General features: G+C 59.7%; 1 protein-coding gene and 1 long non-coding RNA gene across 3 annotated transcripts; one reads left to right on the top strand and one right to left on the bottom strand.

Annotated features, from left to right (window-relative positions):
- Positions 1-613: 613 nt before the first annotated feature.
- LOC110130188 (palmitoyltransferase ZDHHC3-like) lies at positions 614-1,369 on the bottom strand. The gene has a single exon (XM_070453061.1). The coding sequence runs from the start codon at positions 1,367-1,369 to the stop codon at positions 614-616; it is 756 nt and encodes a 251-aa protein (XP_070309162.1).
- Positions 1,370-1,548: 179 nt separating this feature from the next.
- On the top strand, positions 1,549-23,151 carry LOC110130237 (uncharacterized). 2 transcript variants are annotated; one of them, XR_011483087.1, is made up of 4 exons: positions 1,549-1,635; positions 15,498-15,947; positions 16,036-16,149; positions 21,865-23,151. It is a non-coding gene; the product is annotated as an uncharacterized lncRNA (long non-coding RNA). The 2 variants fall into 2 exon arrangements; XR_002311784.2 differs by lacking the exon at positions 1,549-1,635 and adding an exon at positions 14,866-14,947.
- The last annotated feature ends 3,593 nt before the right edge of the window (positions 23,152-26,744 follow it).

The raw sequence follows: 26,744 nt of genomic DNA, 5'->3' as shown, positions 1-26,744 counted from the left end.
TCATTTTATATGGGTCGTGGGATCTGGAGTAAATTACAAACAGATTAAGCTAGCAAAAGAGTAGAGATTTCTAAGCCCATTTCATCGATGACCATAAATACAAAAATCCTAAATAAAATAGGAACTCACCAAAACTGACAGATAATAAAGCATAATCCCTCATTAAGGAGCTGAGATAACCAGGGATGCAAGGATGGTTCCCATCAGATAAGGCAGCTCACAACGGGCCACGGGCAGGCGGTCACACCCTTGCCTACGTGTGTCGCTACCAGCTGTAATGGGGTTCTGCACGGATTCAGCATAGTTTGCTCACAGATGTTGTAGATTTAATAGCTTTCCCCAGGAGAATGTTGGCAGAGTGAAAGAGGGGGCACATGTCGCGTTTCTTTCGGGGGGAGGGGCCGGTCTTGTGTATTTCCTTGGAAGCTCGGAGGGCCTAATCCGCCCCCCCGGCCCCGCGCTGCTCAGAGGGGGAACCTGGCGCGTTTATTCTCTGTTCTGGGGGTCTCGTCAGTGGACACGGGAAAAGGCGGCTTGGCGTTTACAGTCTTGTGATTTTCTGCGGACCACCTGTTCCGATTCCGTGGAGGGAGCTGCGTTCGCACAGGCGGACTCAGACCTCAGCCTGGAGCCCGCTGGCGGCCCGAGGTCCCATGGAGGCGAAGGGGCTGATCCAGGCCGCGGAGGGGCGCGGGCCTAGGACGGCCTTCAGGTTCGTCCACACGGACGCCTGGCCCGGCTCGCCCGGCGGAGTCTGCGGGTCGGTGAGGATGCTGTGCATTTGGATCGTGAACATCAGGCCAGCGAAGAGGAAGCCGCTCAGCGCCACCACGAAGAGGAAGAAGAGCGAGGCGCGCGGGCGCACGGGGGTCTGCAGGTCCCACTCGCCGCGCGCGTAGGCGCAGAGCGCGGGCACGGCGAGCAGCAGCAGCGCGTGCAGCGCGGCCAGCGCCGTGTAGAGCGTGAAGAGCACGAAGAACTTGCGGTTGTCCTCGCCCACGCAGTTGTTGACCCACGGGCAGTGGTGGTGCGCCTTGCGGATGCAGCGCCCGCACACGCTGCAGTGGTGCGCGCCCGGCGGCCGGGCGGCGCCGCAGAGCGGGCAGCGGGCCGCCAGGCCGGGCGCGGGCGCGGCGCCCGTGGGCAGCACGCCCACCGGCAGGGCGCCGGGGTCGGTGAGCATGGTCCGCGCGTGGGAGGCCAGGGCCAGGAAGGCCAGCAGGTGGAAGAGCGAGCCGTGCACCGCGCTGTAGGCCGGCCGCCGCGCCGGGAGCAGCCAGGCGCTCAGCAGCAGCGCGCCCTCGCTCAGCGTCAGTGCCCATGTGGCCGAGGCGCACACGATGCCCAGGGCGTCGGGCACGAACCACATGCAAGGTGCGCTCGGCGCAGCGCCCGGGCTCCGCGGGGCCAGGCCGGCTGGACCCCGAGTGCCTGCGCCTCGGCCCTCCCCTCCCGGGCTCCGCCTGGCTCCGTCTGGGACTCCCCTCCTCCCTGCCGCAGTGTTCTAGAATGTGCCCTCCAATGGGGGCTTTGTGAACACAGAAAGGTGCCCCCCCTTGACTGGGAAAAGCCCCTTCCCGGCGGTGACTCTTCTGTTTGGGGCGAACGGGGCGTTGGCCCTTCAAGGAGGCGGAGGTGGGGGCTGGGGGCGTGAGCCGGCTGTTGCACGTGGCCCTTTTAAGGTCCTCGCAGGAAATGTGGGCGAGGAGGAAACGCCGGGGCGCCTCTTGTGTGTGCGTGTTGGGAGCACACGTGTGTTTCCGCCGCGGAGCTCCTCTGCACACTAGCTCATTGATGCTCACAACTCTGACAGCACGAAGGTTTACTCCCCAGTTTGCAGATGAGAAGCTGAGCCGGGGATGGGGTGAATGGTCTGTGAGTGGCAGGCCAGGATCCCAGCCGGCTGCCCCTGCCCCCAGAGGAGCTGCACACAGCGGATCAGGTCTGCGCTCCGCCCTGTCTGCCTCCCGCGGTCAGGACGCCGCACTGGGTGCTCAGACACCGGGGAACAAGAGGTTAGGATGGGTTCGGACGGAACCAAGGGCCGGCATTCGGGAAGGCCCGCTCTGGACTCTTGGTCTAAGAAGTGGGTCCTGAGAAAAGACAGCTGCACGGAGGCCAGGGTGGCCGCCCCCCAAATGCCCACAGCAAACAGAGCGAGGAAGGCGCTGGGTCTGAGCTGAAAGGAGGCTGCCTGTGAAGGGCGCGCCCGCCTGGCCGCGTTAGTGAGAGTATAGCCCCCGGGGGGGTGGAGGGGACACGGCTGGGCGAGCGTCGCCATGAGCAGCACTCCTGGTGTGAGGGGCTTGCGGGGAAGAGCCGCTCAGGAGTGGCCGCGCCGGGTTTGGAGGCGACGAGAAGCGGGGGCGGTGGTGGGGGGGGACTGGAGCCCAGGACGGGGTGCAGAGCGGGGGTCAGCGCCCACAGAGGAGGGTGTTGCTGGTGATCCGGGGGCATCCCAGGGTGAGTGGACGCTCTGTCTCAAGAGGAATTCTAGCGCTTTCCGGGTGCCCCGTGGACCTCTTGGTGTCAGACGATGAGTCAGGCAGGACGACGGTGCTGGTCTCCCTCAACCGCGGGGGCTCTGAGGTCATTGTCCTGTTCTTCTGACGGTCACCGTGTTGACGAGAGGCCCCGGAGCCCACCTGCCACACCTGGCGCCCAGGTGTCAGAGAGCCGCCGGGCGGTAGGGGGTGTGCCTCGCCGGCACAGCTCAGCCTCCTTGCTGGGAGGGCCTGATGTGCCTCTTTGTTTATTCTGTCTTAAAATAATTACCAGACTTCACAAGAGTGGTTTTCAGTTCACAGCAGAACTGAGCAGAAGGTACAGAGACGCCTCGTCTCCCCGCCCCTCCCCGCCGCACTCAGAGCCTCCCCACCAGAGGGGACGTTTGTCACGACGGCTGCGCCCACACCTCCTTGCCGTCCGTCGTCTCCCAGAATCCACGGTTTAGGTCGCGGTTCCCGCGTGGTGTTGGACATTCCGTGGGTTTGGGCGCGTGTGCAGTGACGGGGTCAGACAGAGAAGTCTTCGTGCCCGAGAAACCCCTGTGCGGGGCCCTTGCCCCAAGCCTGGTGGTCCTGGTCTTTCATGGCCTCCACAGTTTTGCTTCTCCAGGAGGTGCTCCCGTGGGAAGCATGCAGTGTGCAGACGTTTCAGATGAGCGTCTTTTACCGGCTGGCACGCTGTTACGTTTCCTCTGTGTCTTTTGATAGCTTGATGTCTGTTGTGTTTTTTAACTGAAAACCAGATGCTGAAAACAGAATGGGGTATGAGCAATCATGGCAGGTGATTTGGGGAAGAGGGAATAAAGGACTCTAGGAGAAGCCGGGAAAGGTCAGGCACCTGCCTGAAAGGGTCAGCTCTGGGTGGAGAGGAGCCGGGAGGGGGATAGGAAGGGGGTGCGGCTCAGCGAGGCCGGGGGAGCAGAGCTCTTGGGAGCAGAGCCCCTTCAGAGCCGCAGGATGGCCTGATGTGTAACCGAACAGTACCCCATGGGGTCTTCTTTCTAGATAGACCCCCCACTCACGTGTTCCACCTACCTTCTGTCCGCAGAAAAATTTTAGTTCCAGAATAAATTCAGTCACAGAAGTGAGAACACGCAGAAAGGAAATCCATCAACGAAAAGTAATACTTCAGCTGTTGAGCAAAGTCAAGGACCTTTAGTTCCTCTTCAAGGGCTGTAGATAACCCAGCAACGCAAGTGCCCCGTACAGACCCCCGGCTGCCCGTGGGCCGCGGGCGCTGGTTAGCTGGAGCCTCAGGTGTCCCTGAAGAAAGGAAGCCAGATCCAGGGTCTCTGCGGGCCGGGGGCCGGGGGCAGCCTTGGGAGGGGAGGACCGCAGACCCGTCCGTCTGTCACGCTGCCCCCTCGGGATGCAGCGTCCTGTGCTGTAGCTGTGGACACATCCCGCTGGCCGGAAGGCCATCCTCGGGGTGCGTCCAGGAGGGAGGGGAGCCCCGGGAGGGTGGCTGGGCGGGTCAGGACCCTGGGCTTTGTCAGGACGCCCCCCACACTCTCGCTCTGGGGCATCCCGCCCACCCTGCTGACCCCACCCTGCCGGGTCAGGGTCCCACGTCAGCCTCTCAGCCTCTGCTTCTCTGCAAAGTGGGAGGCTCCCCTCTCCCGCCGGACGTGGATCCTGGCCCAGGTGAGGCCGGGTCTCCGGGGTGTTGTTCCCTCTGCCTGTCCTTTGCTGGCCCTGTGTGTGAAAGGGCTTTCCCCCATGTGTGTGAGGAAGCCCCAAACTGAAAAATAATACTTGCAATTAGGAAAAGGCTCTTTTATCCCAAGCTTAAAAAAGTTTTCCTTTTTCCTCATCAGGAGATGTTGATTTTAACCAAACAGCTTTTATGAATCTGATGATGTCCCCACAGCTCTCATCCGACTCTCAGCCTCCCCCGCAGCTTCTGTCTGCCGTGCCCCAAGACGACCCTCGGGTCGGCACGGGCCCGGTCAGCCCCCAGCCTCCGTGCTCGGCGCCGCACTGAGTGCTCACTGACTTGTGTGCGGGCTTGGACCGTGGCTGCAGCCCTCCTCCTCTCTCCTGTCCTTCTCTCTGTCAGATTTGGGGATGAGAGCCGTCCCAGCCTCGGATGCTCTGGGCTGTGCTTCCCGTTCTCCCAGCTGGGGAGCGGCTCCTGTCTTGTGGCTGAATATTTGCAAGCTCTCCTCTGTGAGGCTCTGGGCTCGCAGCCACTGCCGAGGTGGGTTTGGATCATCTTTCTGCCTGGCTTCCTGCCTGGTCCGGCTCTCTGCGCGTGGAGCCTCCTTTGGAAGATGGCACTTGGCTCCCCGGGACTCCCTTTCCTGGGATCAGCGTGCTGGCTGCGTGTCCTGTTGTGATGAAATGTCTTAGCGATTTCAGGCTCTGTTTTCTTCTCCATTGGTTTTCGGAGGTTTACCTGCTTTCTTGTTTTTTTCCCCCCCCAAAGAACTGGCGATTTTTCAAAGATCTGAAGTTCTAGTTGTGCACGTCTCCGTGAGCGCCTCCCTGCTGCTGCTCTGGTTCTCCTGGTGACTCTGGGAGCTTTGATTCAAAACCTCCATTTCCCTTTCTGCTTGTTGAATCTGACGCCTGGGGCCTCCCTCTGAATGGACGGTGGCGCTGCTGTTTGCATTTCTACTCACTAAACTCTTCTTGTTGTAATTTTCAGAAAACTTACTGTTTGGAATATTGATTTCCTTTTTAAATGCAGAATTATTCATGTATGTGTTCTAAATTGCATATGGTTGGACTTTTCCCTTAAACCTTATTCATTTTTGTGATGTTTCCTGGTGTTAATTGTACTGTCTAGAGATAATAAGACTTGCAGTTTCTCTCTGTAGCAATTTACTGTGGTTTTTATTCTGGGATCTTATTTACGATCAACATTTGCAAACCCTTCATGAATTTTGGAGGAAAAGCGTGTGCTCTGTCTGAACAGGATATTTATTAAATCAACCTTATTAATCATTTTATTCATTTTTCCCTACAATCGCATCTATTTCTGTCCGTTTCAGTGTTTGAAGATTGAATTGTAGGTTCGATTCTTTCACCCTAATTGCTTTTCTGTCAAACCTGAAAATATTTTTATTCGTCTTTGGTCTCATATAAAAATTTCAGTGCCTTATTCTTAAGCTCATCCAAGTTCACTGTAGTGGTTTCGTCATTCGGTCGGGGTGTAATTTTTGTCCATGTGAAATGATATTTGCTCTGTCCACTGTGTCTGCCTCTGGCCGTCGGCGGGGAACCCGCCGCCGCGAGTCCTGTCCCCTCAGGCAGCGTCCGGCGACTTTGCCGGCAGAATCCGCGTGGATTTTGGGTGGGACTGGCGTGTTTTCCTGAGGTCGCTTAGTGGTGCAAGAAATGCTTTAAAATCCAGCGGCTCAGCGAGCTGCCCTCCGAGCCCTTATTCTGTCCCGAGACTGAAGGGGTCTCGTCAGCACAGTCCTCCCAGGCGCCATGTCTGTTTCCTGGGTCAGCTTCTCTGTGCGGCGGGGACCTGTGGGCGTCTCGGCCCTTGCTGCCTGAGGTGGAGGGGACAGGATGCGTTGCTCTGAGTGGACGCCCCCCTCTCCCCAACACAGGGGATGCTGGCGGAACCCCAGCTTGGTCCCTGGGCTGTGAGGGCAGTCAGGTGCCCGATGGGAGTCTCTGACCTGGGGAAGACCCCCGCTCTCCCCACGTCCTGACCCCCGTCCCCTGAGGCAGGAGTGACGCGTGCCCTCGCCTCAGGCCGCTGTCCCCCTTCAGCTTCTCGGGTGGGGGGTGCCCCAGCTGGAGCCGTGCCGCGCTCGCCGATGTCCAGGGCGTCCGGCCGCCAGGCCCTAGCGCTTCAGCTGTTCATAGAGCCTCTGCCTGCGCGTGGCTTTTGGGTCCAGAGAGAGGCAGTGGCTCAGATTCCCAGACGGCCCCGGGGTCACTGACGGGCCCAGGTCCTCCCTCCCCAACCACCGCCCGCCGCCGAGCCCGCAGGCAGGCTTCCGAGACCCACCCGTCCCGGTCTGATTCCCTGCGCGGCAGGACACGTTGCTTCCTACCTGCACGGGCTCAGCTTAGCCAGGGAGGGTGCGAGAACACACACATCTGGCTCTGCTCGGGGTCACGTCGGGGACGTGTGGTGCGTGGATGAGGACACCTGTTCACTGGAAGTTGGTTATAAATAATTTCTATGAAATGAAGATACACGGGCATTACATGGGTAATACATGGGTATCACACGGGTAACACACGGGTATCACACAGGTAATACATGGGCATTACATGGGTATTACATGGGCATCACACTGGTAACACATGGGTATCACACGGGTAATACACGGGCATTACACTGGTAACAAAGGTAACACATGGGTATTACACGGGTAACACATGGGCATTACATGGGTAACACATGGGTAAGACACGGGTATTACATGGGCATTACATGGGTGTTACATGGGCATTACATAGGTATTATACAGGTATTACAAGGCAATACATGGGCATTACACGGGCAATACATGGGTATTACATGGGCATTACCCGGGTAACACACGGGTATTATGTGGGTATTGCACGGGTAACACGGGCATTACACGGGTAACACAGGTAACACAGGTATTACACGGGCAATACACAGGTATTACATGGGTATCACATGGGTAATACACGGGCATTACATGGGTGTTACATGGGCATTACATGGGTATTATACAGGTATTACATGGTTATTACACGGGCATTACATGGGTATCACACGGGTAACACATGGTTATTACATGGGCATTACACGGGTATTACATGGGTATTATATGGGCATTACACAGGTATTACATGGGTATTACATGGGCATTACACAGGTATTACATGGGTATCACATGGGTAATACACGGGCATTACATGGGTGTTACATGGGCATTACATGGGTATTATACAGGTATTACATGGTTATTACACGGGCATTACATGGGTATCACACGGGTAACACATGGTTATTACATGGGCATTACACGGGTATTACATGGGTATTACATGGGCATTACACAGGTAACACGTGTATTACACGGGCATCACCCAGGTAACGCACGGGTATGACGTGGGTATTACACGGGTAACACACAGGTAATACACGGGTATTACATGGGTATTGCATTTGGGGGCGGTCCCCAGGCTTGTGAGCATCGTGTGTGAACACATGAAGGACCCACACGTGAGACGCAGACGGGGGACTTGGTCCGTGGCGTCTGGGGCATTTGAAGGGTGCCGGCCCCTGGAGAGGGCCCCTCCCTGGGAACCAGCCAGGTTGGCCTTGGGTGCGAGCGGACAGGGGCCGCTTCCTCCAGGAGCCTGCTGAGCCTCCGGCTGGGGTTGAAGGGGAAGGGCAGGTCCTGAGGAGGTGAACAGGCCTGGGGTGACCTCGATGCACCCCAGCTCCCGACGCCCGCTTCTCCCTCCTTGGGGGGCCTCCACCCAGCTGGAGACTCAGCTCCCGCCTCCCCCGCCCCAGAGGACAGTGCTGCTGTGTGAGCCCCCCGCTCCCTCGGGCCCCGGGTGCTGCTGTGTGAGCCCCCGCTCCCTCGGGCCCCGGGTGCTGGTATGTGAGTCCCCCGCTCCCTCGGGCCCTGGGTGCTGGTATGTGAGCCCCCCGCTCCCTCGGGCCCCGGGTGCTGGTATGTGAGTCCCCCGCTCCCTCGGGCCCTGGATGCTCGGCACCCAGCAGGGTCTGGCGTGGCCTCGTCACGGGACCCGCCTTCCCCCTGCGTCTGCTTGCCTCGCCCCCCGCGCCCTCCCCGAGCCCGTCTGGGGCTGCAGGTCTCCTCCTGGGGCGGCTGCTTGCTCTCGGGGTCTGTCTGGGGCCGCCTGGGGGACTTGGACACTCCGAGGTGCCCTGGGTCGGGTTTCTATGCGGAGCCCCTGGCTTCCTCTGGAGCTGCGTCTCAGGTTTGTCACGAAGGTGCGTTCCGGGCTCCACTAGAGGGGTGGGCCTGCCAGCCCTCCAGACAGGGCGGCCCCTGGGGCGGGCTGTGGGCCTCAGAGTGCGGTCACGGCTCGGGGAGATGCTCTGTCTTCCTCTCTGGGGTCAGTCACTCTGGCTCTCGCGAGGCAGATGGCTCTGAGGGGGCTGGAGTGTGACCTGGGCGTGAGCCAAGGGCCTGGGCGTGGGGGCGTCGGGGCCCAAACTGGGCGGGCGGCGTTAGGAGAGGCTGGGTGGGGCGGGGCGGGGGGATGGTCCTGGACGTGACTGGAGGGTTAGGGCGGGAGGGCCGAGCTCCGCGTGGACAGACGGGTTTGTCTGTGCGTCACCACATGGGGGACACTCCTGGAGGCTTCTGTGACGTTCAGAGCGAGGGCCAGGCTCACGGGGGGTCTGGGGGCACTGGGACGTGGGTAGAGACCCCTCTGAGTTGATCATCCCGACCCCAGAAACTGTGATTGGAGAGGGAGCGTCCTTGTGGATAAAACTTCTCATGTATTCAAGATTAGTCCCTCAGGACAGATTTCCAAGAGTGAAATTTCTTTGAAAATTTATAAAACCTGTTGTCAAAATGTTTTCTGGAAGGGCCTCCCACTTGGTACACCCAGGCGGGCGTGAGAGAGTGCCGTCTCCACTCACCAGGCCAACAGCGGAGTCTCGATTTGGGGCAGAAATCACATCGATGCCCTTGTCCGCGTACCCTGAGCTGCAGAGAAGGTGAAGTGGGAAGCCCTCTGTTCAGAAGAGACACTCGCGTCCGGGACCCTGATCTGGGGGCGGTGCGCGAGGGTGGGAGAATCACGGGTTTCCCCACCGGAGGGGCTCCGCGGGCCCTCACGGCTCACACGCGTGTGCACGGAGGCTTCTTCCTCCTGTTAGGAATCCCAGAGTCTCACCCGCCCTGTGTGTCTTCTGCGGGCTCGTCCTGGAGGGATTTGGATGACGGCTGTATTGTTTACGCCGTCGTATGTGTTAATTGTCACGTTTACAAGGAGACTGATGGAAATCGTATACACACGTTGTTGTTCAGTCGCTCGGTTGTGTCTGACTGCTCGTGACGCCATGGACTACAGCTCACCAGGTCACTCTGTCCATGGGATTCTCCAGGAGAGAACACTGGAGTGAGTTGCCATTTCCTTCTCTAGGGGATCTTCCTGGACCAAGGATTGAACGCATGTCTCCTGCATTGGCAGGCGGATTCTTTACCACTAAGCCACCTGGGAAGCCCATACATGTGTCAGAGCATTAAAGTTTCAGGTTCTACAGAAACTCGTGTTTCAAACAAAGCAAGCCCCCGCCCTCTCCCGCCAGCCCCGTCTCTCGGAGCTCAGATGTCCCCGAGGTGCACGCACAAAGCCTCTCGCTTATAAGCACTTCCTGATGTTCCAGAGACCTGTGTGGACTGTCTCCTGCTCCTGCGCTCCCTGTGTCTCCACATCACTTGACTCCGCCTGGTGCTTGCCCGACCTGTCACCTCTGCCGGGTCTGTCTTGGCCAGGCTGGGCCAGTAGGAGCCGCGACCGAGGCTGCCTGGGACCCACTGTCCTAGGGTGCCTGCGGGCGGACGTGTCCCTGCTCCCTGGAAGCTTCCAGAGCAAATCGTCACCAACTGGGGGCTCAAAACAAGAGAAACTCGTTTCCTGGCAGCGTGGAGGAGCCCAAGGTCAAGGCGTCCCCAGGGAGGGTCCCCCCTGCCCCTCCCAGCCTCTGGGCTTTGCCTGCAGTCCTGGGGGCTCCTGGCTGCCGCTGTGTCTCCCCAGTTTCTGCCTCCGGTGTCACCTGGCTCCTGCTCCCTTTTTTCTTGTGAGGACCCGTGTCCCTGGACGTAGGGCCCACCCTGACCCCAGAGTGCCTCATCTTGAGATCCTCAGCTAATTACATCTGCAAAGATCTTGTTTCCAAATAAGGCCGAGTTCCAAGGCCTGGGGTGAATGAACGCGGGTCCCCCTTCGTCCCTGCAGTCCTCAGCCCCACTGGATTCTGTTCCTGTGTCTCTGGAGGGTGTGGGGTGTGAGCTCTTGTAGCCTCCCTGGCCCTGTGTCCATCCCATATCCGCCAGCAGCGTCCGAGCCGGGCCGGCCCCTCTCCCGGGAGCTCTGGGTGCAGGGACCGAGCCGGTGCTCAGGCGGTCGGACACGGTCTCGTCCTGTGACGGTCCCCGCAGGGGTCCCGTGTCCCGTGATGGCCGAGTGTCCTGTGGTGGCTCGCTGTGTGGGGCTGGTGGGGGCCCCTCCGCACGTTGTGTCTTTGTTGGGAGCAGCCATGAGCGGGAGCCAGGCCCGTCCGTGCTGCCGGGCTGCGTGTTAGCAGGTGACTCATGGCTCATCCAGCTGCTCACTGCTTCACAGTTAATTTACCCAAAGTCTCCAAAGGACCTGCTGAGCCCAGACTGAGGGGGCCGCTCCAGCCCCATCGCATCCTCCTCGGAGACCCCGGGCTCCCCGGGAAAGCGCCTTTGTGCGTCGGTGTCTTCAGCACCGTGGCCCCCATGGGGGTGGCCCCTCAAGGTCTCTCTGTGCCCAAGAAGCTGCTCCTTGGGGTGGGGGTCACTGCTCCCCGGGGGTCACCTCTCCATGTCTGAAAGATGCATGCTTCCCCAGGCCTGCAGGGCACGGCCCTCCCGGCCACTTTCTGCCCCAAACAACTTTCAACGTGGCCTTGGCCACAGGAGAGCCTCTGACCAGCAGGTGTGGCTCATGGGGCGCTTTGCTGCTTGAATTAGTTACAGACATGACAAGCTGGCGTTCTGCGATCTGTGGCTGTGTCGTGTGTCCGTGTGGCTCGTGTGACGTGGGCCGGGGTGTCTGCCTGGGGCTTCCTCCCCGAGAGGGTGGGGAGAGGCCGGGCTCATGGGCCTTGCTTCTGGGGGCGGCCCTGCTCCCGGAGGACTCACTGCAGATGTGCAGCCCAGTGCATGTGTGTGTCCACACCACACATGCACACATGGGCACACACAGGAACACATAGGCATGCATGCATGCTGCATGCACACATACCTGTGTGCAACACACAGATGTGAACAGGGACACCGACAATGCACACACGCACACATACACGTGCACACACACGTGTACACACAGACGCACATGAGCACCCAGACGCAGGAGTGGATCACCCAGCCCCTGAGGCTGAGGGCTCATCTCCCCGCTCCCCCAAATGCACCAGCCTCTGTCCAGCCCTCAGACTGTGTCAGGGAAACGAAGCTTCCAAGCACAGCTCACCAGGTGCTGGCTGGTTGGGGAGGCTGGGGGGGGGGTCTGCTTCCCCAGGAGGGTCGCCCCTGCCCTGGTGCCTGCCGGCTGCCCCTTCCACTCACCGCTTAGCTCTTTCTCTGGGACCCTGGCTGCTGAGCCTGGGGTGATAGAAACCTCAGTCCCCTCTGCGGGATGCTTGCCCCGACCCTCACACTTGGGGGCTTTTTCTGGGGCTCTGGACAGGGGTTCCCAGGCTGCTGCCACCTGCAGTCTGGCCCCTCCCTGCCCTGGGCTGCCCCCACGGGCATGCTCACAGGAGGGCGCGGTCACCCCCTGCAACCTCCTCGAGGGTGGCAGGCAGGCAGCGAGGCGGGGTGGGCGGTCTGACCGAGAAGGGGCTGGGCTCTGGGGACCCCCATGCCAGTGGGGTCTCTGCCGTCCCCTGGGGGCAGCGCCTGGGCCCCGAGCCCTCTGATGCGGCTGGGCTGTGACATTGCAAGGCCGGAAGCTGGGGTCACGTGCTCACGGCTTCCCACAGTCTCCTTAGGGCGAGCGGCCTGCCCATCGGAGCAGCGACTCCAGGGTCTCAGAGGCAGGACACAGGGGTATCCGACTCTACATCCACGACACGGTCACATTTCTGGATCTCTTCCCTCCTGATTGCTGGTTTTAACAGTGTTCACACCCCTAGGGACGCGGGCAGCTGTATTTCCTGATGGGAGCAGGGTGTTACAGAGAAAGCTGCCTGCCTGGGCCCGCGTTCTTTCTGGATCACTGCTCCCTCATCGCCCGCGCGAACAGCCCTGCATGGACAGTCAGCTTCAATGCAGCACCGTGTAATCAGACGTGGCATCTGTCGGGTGCCCGGGCCCGGGGGCGGCGTGTAGCTCCAAAATGATCCGATCTACCCAGAACATCTTAATGTTTTAGATTAAGTGGGCATGCGGGCCGAGCCTGCTCAGATGGCAAACCCAGGCTCTCCTGTGACCAAAAGGAACTTTCTCGGAGACCAGGAGAGAGAGAGGCTGCCCTGCCGGCCCCACAGACAGACAGACAGATAATTTGGGACCACAAGCAAACTCTTGAAACCATAAGCCAGTTCTCTGATGCCAGGGGGAAGGACTCATGGCAGATGAGACGTTGACCTCTACCGGGTTATCAGTCATCAAGTGAGAGATCTCTGCGTATAACGGATGGGGGTGTTATTTGGGGAGTGTGGGGATGGCCAGGGGGTCAGCGGAGGGGGCCCAGCATTCCACCTGCTCTCAGCCTGGCGGCTGAGCACCGATGACTGTGTCCCTGCCAGACTGAGTGAGTTTGAAGGGGCGGGAGCCCATCCGTCAGGATGCCACCCTCACGGGGCTCAGGCCTGGGGGACACGGGGCACTACCTGGGGCCAGGGACTGCCTGCACCTTGGCCTGGGGAGGCTTCTGAGTTTGCACGTCGCTCTGGCAGGTCTTATGATCATCCCCGTAACTTTCACGGCTTGTTTCATTTTACTGAAGTGGGATTCATGTAACACGACCATTTTACTTATTTATTTTTTCATGATTTGAATTTTTCTTTTATTTTCTGAAATGGAACCATTGTACATTGTACAAACCATATCTACTGATGGAATAAATAAGTGAAAAATCACACCGCTGTACAACACACCAAAAAAAGTCGTAAGGAAAAAAACAATTAGGTAAGGGTGAATAAAAAGGTCTTTATATCTCTAACCAGGTCCTTGGCTGATAACGGAACCTTGCACACCATGACAGCGTTGGTGATGGGAGGTCACCACCTGTGAGTCAGTCTTCCGCCTTCGGGTTATGGCTGTAAGTGCCAGCACTTTGTGGAATGTGTAACCGCAGCACCCCCCGCTTCAAGATTTGCGGGGAGTTAAGTTTGCCCTGGGAGCCCTTTAGGCTGCGGGGCCCGGTGATGGCGGAAGGCATTCGCTTAGGACCCCCGCCTCTGGCTCGGCCGGCTGAAAGGTCTTAGATTCCATGGTGGGAGAGGGGGCGAGAGGCGCAGGATGGCGTGGGGAAGGGCGGCGGCCCCGAGGAGAGGGCCGCGTCGGGGAAGGAAGCACATGTGGGTTTTCGCAGTCTCGTCATCCCGCGTGGAAGGCCGGCGTGGATGGGGGCGCCGAGCCGCTGGCCGCTCTGCCAGCCGTTTTAAAGTGAACGGCTCGGGGGCGTTCAGCACATTCACAGTGTTCTGGGACCACCGTCTCCATGGAGTTCTCAGACGCTTCATTGCTCCAAGGGCCACTCCCTTGCCAGGAACTCTGACGCCCCTCGCCTCCTCCCCCAGCACTGGCACACAGCCTGCCTTCTGTCTCAGCGGGTTTGCCATCCTGACATTTCCCATGAAGGGATTCACACAGTATCTGCCCTTTGCATCAGCATCCTTCACTGAGCCGACTGTCGGCAGCGTTCACGGTGCTGTAGCGAGTGTGAGGCTTCATCCCTTCTTAAGGCTGGATGGTCAGTCCATGCGCTTTATGGACAGACCACCTGTGTGTCCTCAGCTGAGGACCCTGGGGCTGTCCCCACCGTCTGGTGTGTGTGTGAGTCTGTTCCACATCTCTCGGGTAAAACAGGAGTAGAATCGCTGGGTCATGTGGCATTTCTATGTGTATCTTTTGGAAGAACAGCCAGACCACTCTCTAATCTCTTATTTTATTTTTCTTTTTAAAAAAATGTCAATTAATCGCTTTATTTGACTGCACCGGGTCTTCGTTGCGGCACATGATTAGTTACGGCATGTGGTTTCCCGACTGGGATCAAACCCGGGCCCCTATGTTGGGAGAGTGCAGTCTTCACCACTGGACCACCAGGGAAGCCCTTCTTACTGTGTTTCTAATTTCCCTTTGCTGGCTTTCCTTTGACAGCTTAAAAAAAAAGTGGGAAGAGCTTTTCAGCAAAGCAAAAGGAACAAGTCACAACTTAAATGAATTAAATGCGACACATTTAAAACACACCCTAGCCGCGTTTGATTTTGCCCGTCTTTACTTCTGCATACAGCATTAACTTATCAGAAATCACGATGCTGTGGCGTTGACTTGGCTTCGTCCTGAAAAGATTTCTCATTCAGAATCTCCTAGGATTTCAGTCCTAACTCTCCTTTGTGTTTTCCTAACAAATTACGAAACACCAGTGGATTTTAATAATTAAGCAGCGGCAAACCACACGCACGCTTAATTTTTAATTTTAATCGATGGGCGACGAACAAAGTTAACGACCGAAGTGTTTGCAGTGTCTGAAGCCTTGTCTTCCATCTCGGCCACAGAGGACAGGGTCCTCCTCTGATTCCTGGGAACGAGGTCGGGGACCTGCTGTTGGGACCCCCTCGACGGGCCCTGCCCCTCCCCCATTCCTGTGTGCCACCCCTCCCGCCCCCGCCAGTTTTGTCCCTGTCCTGCCTGCCTGCTCCCCACCGCCCGGAGCTCAGCCCTTGACGCTGGGGGCTGGGGGCTGCGGGGCTCTGGAGGCTGCCCCGAGCAGAAGGGGAGTCTGCTGGATGGGGGGAGCCCGTCTCCCCGGGCGGCCGTGCCTTGCCTTCTGCGCCCCCTGCAGATGGTGGTCCAGGAAGACTACCCTGACGCCCCCTCTTCCCAGACGCCTTTCCCCAGGGTGGATCCTCGTCTCCTCCGTCTGCCCTGCGGGCTTCCCGGTGTCCTTGCGTGGGTTTGGTTGTCTTACCCAGTGTGAATGGCTGCAGTCTCTGAGAAGGGCCCCGTGTCCACGTCACCTCCTGCCATTCTTTCTGGCGGTCCCAGCATTCTGTTGGGTTTTGGTGGGGCAAGTCCTCTCCTATGGCTCTTCTTAAAAGCATCCTTAACTATTTTAACATGTGTGTATTTATCTTTTCAGATTCAAACCCACTGCTTCAGAGTGAAGTAAGGTCGACCTGACTGCCCCCAGGAGCTCCTTGTGCAGCGAGCCCATGGATTTCCCTCCGAATCCTGTGGAAGCCGCTGGGTCTCCGAGGACCAGGCCTTCTTTCTGAGGAGAGCAGCTGCTTGTCTCTAAAGCAGCTCAGCAGGGGAAGAACTATTTGCATTGGGCTTTGTTTAATTTGCCCCGAGCCCAGCGCACTGAGTCCATTTGCCGTCACATTATCTAAGACAGCTCCAGAGATTCTCATCCTAGGATCAATTCCATTCCCGAGTGACATCCACTTAACACCCAGGGCCCCGTGCTTTTAGCTGAATAAAGGTCAGGCCATCCGCCGTCTGGGTGGCCGCCCATCATCGCAACGGACAACAGGCCACTGGGGAAAGGTTAATGGATGCAAAGCTCCAGACTCACCTCCACAAGCAGGTACCTATGCCTTTCAGGAGACATTTCCATTTTTACTCCGTTTAGTGGGTGGGTATTTATGCTTTTCATTTTTAACCACTCCATTTAGGGCGTTCGCTTGGGAAACACCATCTTGCTGGGGATCAAGGCCGTCCTTTGCCAGAAATCTCCGCTCTGAAGATCTGCAGATGTGTGAACCCCGCACCCAGTGGAAGTGGAGACGGTAAGTTAATAGATCACAGCCCCCCTTCCAGTCACCTCTCGGGAACCACATGCGTTTTGATTAACCCTTGCCAGTGGGACGGGGAGGGGCCGTAGGGACCCTCCTGGCATCCCTCCCTGGGGTGAGGGGGCGTCTTTGGCTGTACCTGGGCCAGGAGCCGGCCTAACCCATCTGCTAAGTCAGAAGTCCCGAGGGGGTCGTCAGTGATCCAGGGCGGTGGACAGCTGCGGCTGAGAGCAGCTGCTGTGCACCTGAGCTGCCGAGGGCGAGGGGGTCTCTGGGGAGGGAGGGGGTCGGGTGCAGGGTGCGCTCCGTGGGGGGCGTCGCCGAGTCTGGACTGTGGGGCGGCCAGCCTTGCGCTGGCGGGTGTGCCCTTGGCCTCCAGGCCCGAGTGCGCTTCGGGGCAGCCTGCTCTCTGACTGTGGGGGCCGGCCCGACCGCCTGCTGTTGGCAAGACCCCCGCCTACTCCTGAAGTGCCGGGGGCGAGACCTGGGTCCCTGAGCCCCTTTGGGATGACAGGAGGGGGGTCGTCTGAGACCCTCCAGGACAGAAACTGGAGAGGGCTTTGCTTTGCAGGTCCAAGTTCTCAGCCTGGAAAGTGGCCATGGCCTTCAACTGGTCAGTGGCTGTTCCTGGCATGGGGGTCTTCCAGGACCACTGGATGCAGAGTCTGGGCTGGGCCCTGGGCAGGCATCTGGGGTGCCCGCCTGGGTGAGCATGTTGTGCTAAGGAAGCAGGCAGGCACCGGAAGAGGCTGCTGATCTGCCGGGTGGTGTCTGGGCGGGACCACACTTGTGTTGTGACCCTGCAGCTGCGTCTCTGCCGGCGGAGAACAAGGGGACAGACCGGCAGACACCGCGCAGTGTCCTCCATCTTCTCTGGGGACCAAATGGAATCATTGCCACGTCTCTAGTTTTTTAAAGATAACCTAGATTAATTACTAGTTTTACTGGATATTGAATAAATATCAAACAGATGTTAGCGGCATGTGGAAGACAAACAGCGCTTGTGTAGAAAATAAATTTATTCTCGTTATCGTGGTGTCTATTTGGGTTTCATAGACTTGCTAAGTGGATGAGCCTGAAAAGCATGAGGAGTCTGCAGCTCCTCCGGGGACCTGGTGTGGTTGCGCCTTCTGCAGACCACGGCCTTGGTTCTCTCTGCCTGCAGGAGCATCTCTCAAGTCCACCCACGGTCGCCGTTCCAGGCGGCGCTGGGCTCGGAAGCTCCGCAGACTCGCTCAGGCTGCAGGCTGGTGTCCAGGGTTCTGCCCCGGCGTCCAGGGCTGTGCGGGTGTTTCTGTGTTTGCCTGTGACCGTGTGTCCTCAGGAGGGCTGAGAGAGGCCCCTTTGCAGGCGTGGGGTCCTTCCCAGAGTCCACTCCTGAGCTGACCCCGTCCTTCTGGACCGACCGTCACCTGCGCTTCCTTCTGCCATGCTGGCTTCTCATTCGTGGCCGGCTGTAATAAGACGATTCATTTTCATGTTTTAGTTCTGTTTCCCAGCCATGTGCTCGGTGATCTTCGTGGTGGTTCTTCTTGTCTGATTCTCGTGGGTTTTCCGGGAGCCTGAGGGTGTCAGCTCATGTGGCACGTCATCGTAATTCACTTCCTTCTTCCTGTTTTAACCCTGATTCTGCCCCCCCTCCCCAGACAGCTCAACAGGGCGATGGCTCCAGTGGGGACGGCATAGCGCCCTGACCGCCGGGCTCCTGGGCGGGTCCCCGAGGAGGAGTCGCCTGCCCCTCGTTGCCTGGAGAGCACCTGTCTGTGGCAGCAACGGCTACGGGGGTGGGGCGTGATTCTTCTCCTGAAGCCTCCAGATTGATGACTTTTAGAAACAGTTTTACTTGTTTCTTTGTTACTTTTGGCTGCGCTGGGTCCTCAGTGCCGTGGGCTTTCCTCTTGTGGCTGCGCGCAGGCTTTCGTTGCAGCAGCTCCTGTAGGTGTGTGGTGCCAGCTCTGGGGCAAGCGGGCTGCGTGGCTGCCACACGTGGGCTGAGTGGGTTCGGCTCCTGGGCTCAGGGTCCCGGGCTCAGGAGTTGTGGTGCCCAGGCTCTGCTGTGCCGTGGAAGTGGGATCTTCCGGGTCAGGGATCGAACCCTCATATCCTGCCCTGGGCCACCAGGGAAACACATGGATTGATGAATTAGAGAATTTTTTATACTGTTTTTAAAGGTTACACTTCATGTATGGTTATTATAAAATACTGGCTATATTTGTTGTGTAATACATCCTTGAGACTGTCTCACCCCCAATATTTTCTACCTCCCATGTCTGTTCACGTGGGGCCAGGTTTGCAGGGGCCTGGCTGTGGGGAGGCGGGAGCCTGGGAGCCTGGCCCAAGGCTGGCAAGAGGGCTCCGTCTTCAGGGTCTCCTGTCCGTTTTTTCCAGGTCCTAGAAGGGAGCCTGGCGAGGTGCTGACTGACCCAGCAGTGGACCCTGGGCACCCGGGGGGCCTCAGCAGGGCCCCAGGCCCCTGCGCCTCTGGGAGGGATCCCGAGTGTCAGCTTAGGAGCCTCCTAAGCTGTTCCTTTTGCCCCAGGTTGCTGGGTGGAGCCTCCCTGTCCGAGGTCTCTGAGAGGTCCCTGGACCACACGTGGGCCGCTGCCCCGCTGGACAGTGCCCTCCCTGTTCCATCACACCTGCCCTGGTCCAGAGCATCCTCCCTGGCCCATCACACCCGCTCTGGTCCAGTGCATCCTCCAGGAAGGTGCTTCCTTCAGTTCTCCCCCTTCTCTCATCAGTCAGACCGCATGCAGCTTTCTTGGTCAATAGGGTTGGATTGAAGGTGTCGGGGATGAATAGATGGGGATTTAGTGTATAATCAATAGTGCATTTCGAATGAGGGGATAGACTGGATTGTTTAATACGCGGTTCGGGTCCATTGGACCTGTGATTAGAGAATAAAAGTCAAGTAGCAGGTCTTGGCCCAAACCCTCTGGAAGGAGCGTGCTTTGTGGAGCTGGCCAGGCGGGGTCTTGCTGCTCACCAGAGGAGGAGGGAGAATTTGTGGGGTGTGAAGTGGGGGCCTTCCTGAGCAGGACGTGGTTCTGAAGTTGGGGCAAAAGGAACAGACCTGCATATATGGATGTAAAGCAAGCAAGCAAAAGTCTGTGAGAAATGCATCGTAACCAACGTCCTCGGAAAGAAGCCGAGGGGCAAATAGATTTGAGAACATCCAGTGAAGGGCAGGCCTCTGTAGTTACCGGAGCCAGCCCACCAATTTCCGAGATAATTGGTGGCAACAACAATAATGACTTAATAGAAATAGGGAAAAGGGGTAAGATCAGATAAACAGAAGAACTAGAAACGGGTAAACATCCCCCACTGCGCAGAGGTCTGACCCGAGAGGAGACAGTGATGTCACGTCCGAGGGCTGGTCTCATCCGTGAGGCGTCCGCATAGGACACAGGGCAGGGACGGAGGGGCCTGCTTGGCGCGGCCACCCTGGGGGGCCGACTCGGGGCCAGGAACATGTGGGCTCCGTGGTTCTGGTTTTAAGCTCAGGGCAGTGTGAACCCAGCTTGGGGAGGGGGGCTCCTCCCCGGGGACGGGCTCCCTGCTGCCCCCCAGAGGCCTCCGCCCACCCCCCGGTTCCAGCTCGAAGCCTGAGCCTTTTGGCCTGGAGGTCCCTCTCGTTCCGTGTCTCTGAGCCTGAATCCTGCCCCCTGCTTTCCTGCTGTCTCTCTTCACCTTGATCAGCCCTGTGTCCAGAGTGGGCACCAGAGGGGGTAGCACCGGGGAGCTCCAGATGCCAGCCCTCCGCCCGCGCCCGCCACCCTCTGCTCCCCTGGGTGGTTGCCACAGGGCCAGCATCACAGGCCCCGAAGACAAGTCCAGGCTGGGTGGGTGAATGCTGAATGAGGCGGTGGGGGTCGGGTGCTGGGAGTCAGGGGCAGCTGAGGGCGGTGCCGGGCCTGGGTGTGGAGACAAGGGACGAGGCCCAGCGGGAGCGGGGAGGCGGGAGAGACCCAGCCTGGGAGCTGCACGGTCGCGTGCCTGGGGTCTGCGCCCATGCTTCTTGCCCGGGTCAGAGGCCAGGGCTCTGGGCTCGGCCAGGTGGGCAAAGGTGGGGTCACTGGCAGAGGGATCCCCGAGCCCTGCAGACCAGATGCCCTGGGAGAGCCGGGGCAGAGAAGCTGCACGCCTTGGAGGCCCGGGGCACCTGCAGAGCCCAGGAGTGGGATCTGCCAGGGCCGGGGGACAGGAGGCCGTGAGGGGAAGGCCTGGAGCCGGCCAGGGGGCCCACCAGCTTTGTGACCCTCTGAAAGCCTTGGCTCGGAGCCCCGCTGGCCTTGGCGTGGGGGGTGAGGGGCAGGTGGGTGAAGCCCCCGTGAGTGTCGGTGACAGCAGGCTGGAGACAGAACACAGACCCTGTAAATCCAATGATCTCAAGCGTCACCTGCAAAAACCCAATTACGGAGCAGATTAACTCAGAGTTACAGATGCAATTGAATAAGCGAGGCGCGCTTGGCTCACACAGTCCCGCTGGATGGCAGCCAAGCTCAGGTGCCGTGGCTGGGGGGACACATGGACAAGGGCGTCCTCGGCCGGGGCGGGGTGACCTGCAGGCCTGCCCCGTGCCCTCGGCCACTCAGGAACTTCACCAACGCCCGTCGGAGACTTCCGGCTGCAGCACACACCGCGGGCCGGCCCAGGGGCGAGCGGGACCTGACGCCTGGCGGCCGTCGGCCTTCGCTGACCGCTCCCATGGCTCTGCGGCAGCTGTTCTTTTGTTTACAAGTCCACCGGGGGTCCTCTGAGGGTGGACCGCCCAGCCTCCAAGAATGGGGCACGGTTTATTCTGGGCACTGATGGACCCCGAGAGGAGGCAGAGCCCAGGGAGGCGAAAGGAGAGAGCCGCCGCGCAGGGGGTGGCCCTGGAAGCGCCTGTCCAGCCGTCTTCCTTGCCCAGAAGCTGAGTGTGGGGGGCTGAAGACAGATACGTGGTGGTGCCCCCGGGGAGCGCCGAGACCCTCCTCCTGCCCCCCAGCCCATGGCAGGATCTCAGCCACAGAAGGGAGCCTGGCTGGGGAGGTGCAGGCCAGGGGGACTTCCTGGAGGAGGAAAGGTTTGGGTGATTAGGGAGAGCTGAGAACAGAGAGGAAGGGGAAGCAGCAGGAGGGCGGAGGAGGCCGGGTGGGGGCACGCCTGGGGCCTGGGGTGGGTCAGGGCAGGAGGTGAGCCCGGGAGCGGGTCAGGGCAGGAGGCGAGCCCGAGAGTGGGGACTGGGGCAGGAGGTGAACTTGAGAGTGGGGTCTGGGGCAGGAGATGAGCCCGAGAGTGGGTTTGGGGCAGGAGGTGAGCCCGAGAGTGGGTTTGGGGCAGGAGGTGAGCCCGAGAGTGGGTTTGGGGCAGGAGGTGCGTCCGAGAGGCCCCTGTGCCCAGGAAGCGGGGTCTGCACGGGGCAGGCTGAGGAGGGATCTTGGGGCTGGGAGGAGGTCAAAGCCAGTCTTGTCTAGTGACCCTGAGACACCGGTCAGCACACCCTTTTCGCTGTGGGGGAGGGAAGCTGGGGTGACAGTGATAATCGTTTATTAGTTTTTTGGCATCTCACATGTGGGATCTTAGTTGCCTAACCAGAGATCGACACTGAAATCCCTGCCTTGGAAGTGCAGTCTTAACCGCTGGACCACTAGGGAAGTCCCCTCAAAACAACATATTCTTATTTTAATTGACTTCTGATCTTTCTGAACTTTCTGTTTCCCGCAGGGCTGAGAGGAGGACTCTGTCCTTGGAGCCGGCTGGGAGATTCTAGAACAGATGGGACGTGGTACAAGGCGGGCTGCCTCAGGCGGAGCCTCGGTTTCCCTGTCGCAGAGACGGCGTCCCCACATGGGTCCTTTCTGTCCCCAAATCCATCGCGAAACGTGTCAGTAGGACTTCGAAAGTTCCAAGAAGGGACGGCTGTGACGCAGGAAGTAACCAAGTCACTCCGTGGATGGAATCTCGTGTGCAGAGCTGTGGTCTCACTTGAGGGTCTAATCCAGTGGTGAGGTTCTGACGGCCCCGTGGCCTGTGTGCACAGGGGAGGTCTCTGTGCCACTGAACTGCGGCCTGTTGGACCCTTGTTCTGGCTGAAGGGCGCTGAGGGCAGGGTGTCAGGCACGAATATTCAGAGAACAAGCTCGGGACCAGGGCCCGGGAGCCCCACTCAGGTGTGGGCGGTCCACCCGCAGACGTGCGCAGGAGAGACCTCGGGCGTCTGCCGCTCCCCAGGCCTCCAGTGTGTCTGCTGCCCCTGCCTCAGCTCTCCTGCCTCAGTTTATTCATCTGTGAATTGGGGACGGTCAGGATTCCCCTGAGACTGTTTTGAGCTTCCAGTGGGAAATGAATGTCAAACCCTTGCCCGGAGGCTGACACACAAGCCGTGTGCTGGCCGGGAGCCGTCCACACTTTGCACGCAACACAAGAGCGTAAGACACGGCTGTTTCTCACGGGCCAGAACTGAGCAAATGACTTTCTGTCAAAACTTTAAACACTGTCTTTGTAGGGTATAGTTCGGCGAGGCAGAAAAGGAAAGACGACCTCAACAAAAGTAGGTTACCTTTATTCAGGCAAGGAGGGGCGACAGTCGGCCTGACGACCAGGCTGAGCGCTGAGAGGGGTCAGGGAGGCTTCATACTTATAGGGAGGTTTGTGGAAGCAATAAGGGAAACGTCGATCAGGCGGGATATCTTGAGTATTCTTTTGTTGAGATGACATTTGTAGCTGGGCAGGGGGTGATGAGTCTTCTGGGCGGGTGGAGGGGGTGGTAGGTTTCCGGACAGGGGGAGTTAAGTCCCAGATAGATGCAGCTGGCCTGGAGCATCGGGATGGAACTAAAGCTGTGCTTCGTTTTCTCCGCAGTTAGACGATTCAGCAAGGGGCCTTTGAGACTGCTGTTCTTGTTCCTAGGCCCAAAGACTCCTTCAGTTTTCCTCTTGGTTACCACGTATGAGGAAAGAGAAAGCAGCTCAGTTCACGGTCATTAATTTAAAACACTGGACACCTTGAGAATTGAGGTAGTTTCTGTTCTAATAACCTCACCAAGCCCAGCTGCCTGGGGCCACCAGCCCCCAGCCCAGTCCCACGACCTGGGTCCCGGGCCCATCCGGGGAGCTGTGGTCCCTTCTCTCAGCTGCGACCAGCTTCCAGGCTTGTGTCTGTGGTTCTTCCCGTGCCGGGAGGTCTCTGAGTTCCTCTGAGGTGGAGGGTGCTGCAGGCACCACTCTCTCTGGACCTGTCCTCATCACACCCCTTCCTCCCGGCCGAGTCGCCCCGCTGGCCCCTGCGGCCGCACGTCCGGCGTCTCCCCGGCTGCTGCGTGCACATCCTCTGGCCGTCTTCTCCGTGACTCCGTGTGTTTACTTGCTCCTCACTTCACTTGCAGCCCCGCGTTACCCACTCTCTGCTGCACTCCCGTGCTCGTGGCTGACTCCTCTTCTGACCGTCAGACACAACCACACGCTCGGCTGTCTGTGCCGGGTGGGACTCACGGGGACCAGCCAGGGTCAGGCTTTGCAGGGAGTGATGCGGGCGGCACCATCCCCCTGCGTGTCCGTCGCTCAGGTGGGCTGGCGAGCGGCAGCCAGTCTGTGCTTCGAGCCCCGAGTCCCGGTTCGTGTCCCTGGTTATGGATCTGACCTGCGTCAGAGTTGTTACTTCCCTCTCCCATCCCCCCTCCTTTTGTTTTTCATTAACAGTGAAACCTGGGAGGTGGTCCGGACCCCGAGGAACTTCTCAGAGCCTTGGAACTGTGCATAGCTTCCGACTCCCAGCCGGAGGCCGCGTCGGCGTTCCTGCCGCTCAGCTGCCCAGACGTGTGGCGGGAGGCTGGGTGGGTGCCCCCATGTGCGCCTGGCCCCTGAGCTTCCTGGAATCCTGCCAGGTCGGCGGTTCACCCCTCCAGGTGCAGAAGAGGTTCTTCTGAGACCACCTCCCTGGAGCCCTTGTCCACCCGCTGGCGGGATGCTGGGCACCCAGCTTCTGTACAGATTTTGCTGGTCAGCTGGTGGGTTCCTGTCTCACCGAGGAATTGTTACCTTAAAGAAAACGTTCTCAGAGCAGCCCCTCCGACGAGGCCTGTGGCTGCAGGAAGCCAGTCTGTGGGGCGGGCCAGCCTGCACATGGGGGCACCCACAAGCCTGTCCTGGGCTCCCCAGGGTGGCGGGAGCTGGGCGCTCGTCCCTGGGCCCCCCTCCCCTTCCGTCCTCCCGAAGGAGGGCGTCTGCCTTCCCTGCCCCGTCCTGCTGCAGCCCCATCGCTCCCTAAACCCCGAGCTGAGTGAACGTCCCCCAGACAGCCCAGGGCCTCATCTAATTTCGCTGGGAACACAGCTCAATTTGAGCAAAGCCATCGGCGAGGAATTCATACTTTCCCCATAAGCCAGCGGCCCTGGCAGATGTCAATACGGGTGGGATGGAGGTGCCATTCAGACTCCAGGTCCATTTAGATGAAAATGTCTAATCAGAGAAACAGTAGGGGCTTAGGGAGATGGACCACACAATTCCAAAACAATTTATCTTGGAAATTAACTCCGAGGAAAACTTTACCCAGGGGGCTGGAGCTTTAAGTTTTGTTTTCAATTTATTACAACCCAAAGCCTCGTTTCCCGCCAGCGCCAGGGTTAGCGCAAGTCTGGGGTCAGAACAGCTCCGGGCAGAACCTCCAACTCGGGCTGCTCCACGGGGGGCCCCCCTTCTCGCACGTCCCAGGCTCTGCCATTCCAGAGTCCCCTATCACCAACTCTGTGGCTCTCAAGCCCTGAGCGCTCGCCCTCTGGGTCCCCATGCGCCTCCAGGCTTGTCCTCCATCTCTCCCCTCCTGGAGCCTCCACCCGGCCCCATCCCACCCGCTGCGTCCCCCTGCGCCTGCCGCATCCGCACCCAATCCTTGCTGGCAGCTCTCGGCAGGGACTGCGACCTTCAGGCCTTCTCCCCGCCCAGAGCTCGCCCGTGGCTGCGTAGCCCGGGGCAGTTCAGGGGACCGTTGGGAAGCTGGTTCCGGAGCCAGGCTGCTGCTGGAGGGCTGTGTGGCCTCGGGCAAGTCGCTGCCCCTCTCTGTGCTGATTAGATCAGAGCTGATGGGAAGTCTGCTCATGAGCTGTGGGAGGACGGGATGCTTGCATTCAGCACAGGCTGTTTGGAACATGGAGACGCGGGGAGCGCACATCTACAGACCCCCAGCCAGATGCCCCAGGGGGCTCACACCCAGACCGGGGAGGGGGTGGGCAGGGGGCAGAGGTCCAGAGTGGGCCATGGTCCCGGAGCCTGCTCACCGCGGGGTGGGGGGCCTGGGGACATTGTGTCCCCAGGTGGTGAGGAGGCCCCACAGAGCTTCTGGAAGCTGGGGGGTCTGGTGGTCTGGGCGCCCCCTACTCCTGCAGGTCCAGTGAAATACGAGCTCGGCCTGTAAGCTTGGAGCCACTCTGTTGGGAATCGTGTTTCTTGATAAACAGGAAAGTAGAGAAATTTTCAAACCACTAGAGATTCAAATAAACTCTCAGTAGGTAGTAAATGGAGTCATTAGGGAAACAGAGTGAGTTTGCTCCCTGAGACCAGCGTCCCCGCTGTAACCTCGGAGTTTACTTCCCCCGTTTCCAGGTGTCTGAGCCCCTGGTGCCCGGGCGGGGGTCGGGCCACTGGGTTGGGGGGCGCTTGCGGGGGGGATTGCCAGGAAGGGAGGCCGCTGAGTCCTGCAGGGACACAGCCTGGGCTCACGGACTCTGCGAGACGGGTCGGGGCTCCTGCCTGCACGGGGCGGCCCTGGGTGTCCAGGGGTCTGTCGGGAGCTCCCCTCCCCTCCTCTGCGCATTCACTGCAGGACGGACAGTCCTGGGCGGACACGCTCAGCGGTCAGCTTTCCTCCCGGGGCCGGTCAGGGTGAGGGTCTCCCTCGGGCCCCTTGAGGGGTGTGGATGCAGCAGCTGTCAGGCAAAAAGTCGGTGGGCCCTGGAGTTGACCTGGAATGCTGCAGGCCTCAGGGGCAGGGCGAGGGGGCTACGCTGCAGACCGGGGTCTCTGTGGTGGGGTGGGGGCTACCAGGGCCCAGGCGTATCCTTGGGGACAGCGGGTGGGGGTCTGGGCCCCCGACACCCTCTGCTTTCTGTGAGGACAGTGAGTGGGCGGCGGGTCCTGCCCTGTGTCGGCTTCCCGCGCCCCAGGTCAGACTGCTGTCAGGAAACTCAGCGCTGCTGCAGCCGAGGGCACGTTTGGGGGTGGGGCAGGATGTGGGGAGCCTGTGCCTTCCGGGCGACCTCAGCCTCGCTCCCTCGCAAGGGGACTCGGGGGGCTGTGTTCGTGGTCCTCACGTGTGAGTGGGAGCTGTGCCCGCAGCCCCCCAGCTGGGCCCCTCCTGCGGGAGCCCGGGCCGCGGTGGGTCAGCAGTGGTCCGCGTTTGCTGGTCTGGGCGTGCGGCGGGGCGGGGGGCGTTACAGCTGAGGTGGGAGCCAGGGTGGACTCCCCCCGACCGGAAGCAGCTCAGGTGGGGGTCCCGGGGCCTTGGGGGCACTTCCAGGCTGTGAGCCCCCCGGGCCAGCCGGGAGCTCACCTCTGAGCCTGAAATCGGCCGTCAGCTGAGCTGCTCTTCAAAGGCAGCTAAAACCACGTTCT

Source organism: Odocoileus virginianus, chromosome 23, assembly GCF_023699985.2.
Source record: "Odocoileus virginianus isolate 20LAN1187 ecotype Illinois chromosome 23, Ovbor_1.2, whole genome shotgun sequence".
NCBI lineage: Eukaryota > Metazoa > Chordata > Mammalia > Artiodactyla > Cervidae > Odocoileus > Odocoileus virginianus.
The sequence above is the reverse complement of the archived record's forward strand: the minus strand, read 5'-3'. Positions and strand labels throughout refer to the sequence as shown.

What these genes read in the sequence shown, in the direction of transcription:
- LOC110130188 (XM_070453061.1), bottom strand. Translation starts at nt 1,369, where the DNA reads ATGTGGTTCGTGCCCGACGCCCTGGGCATCGTGTGCGCCTCGGCCACA.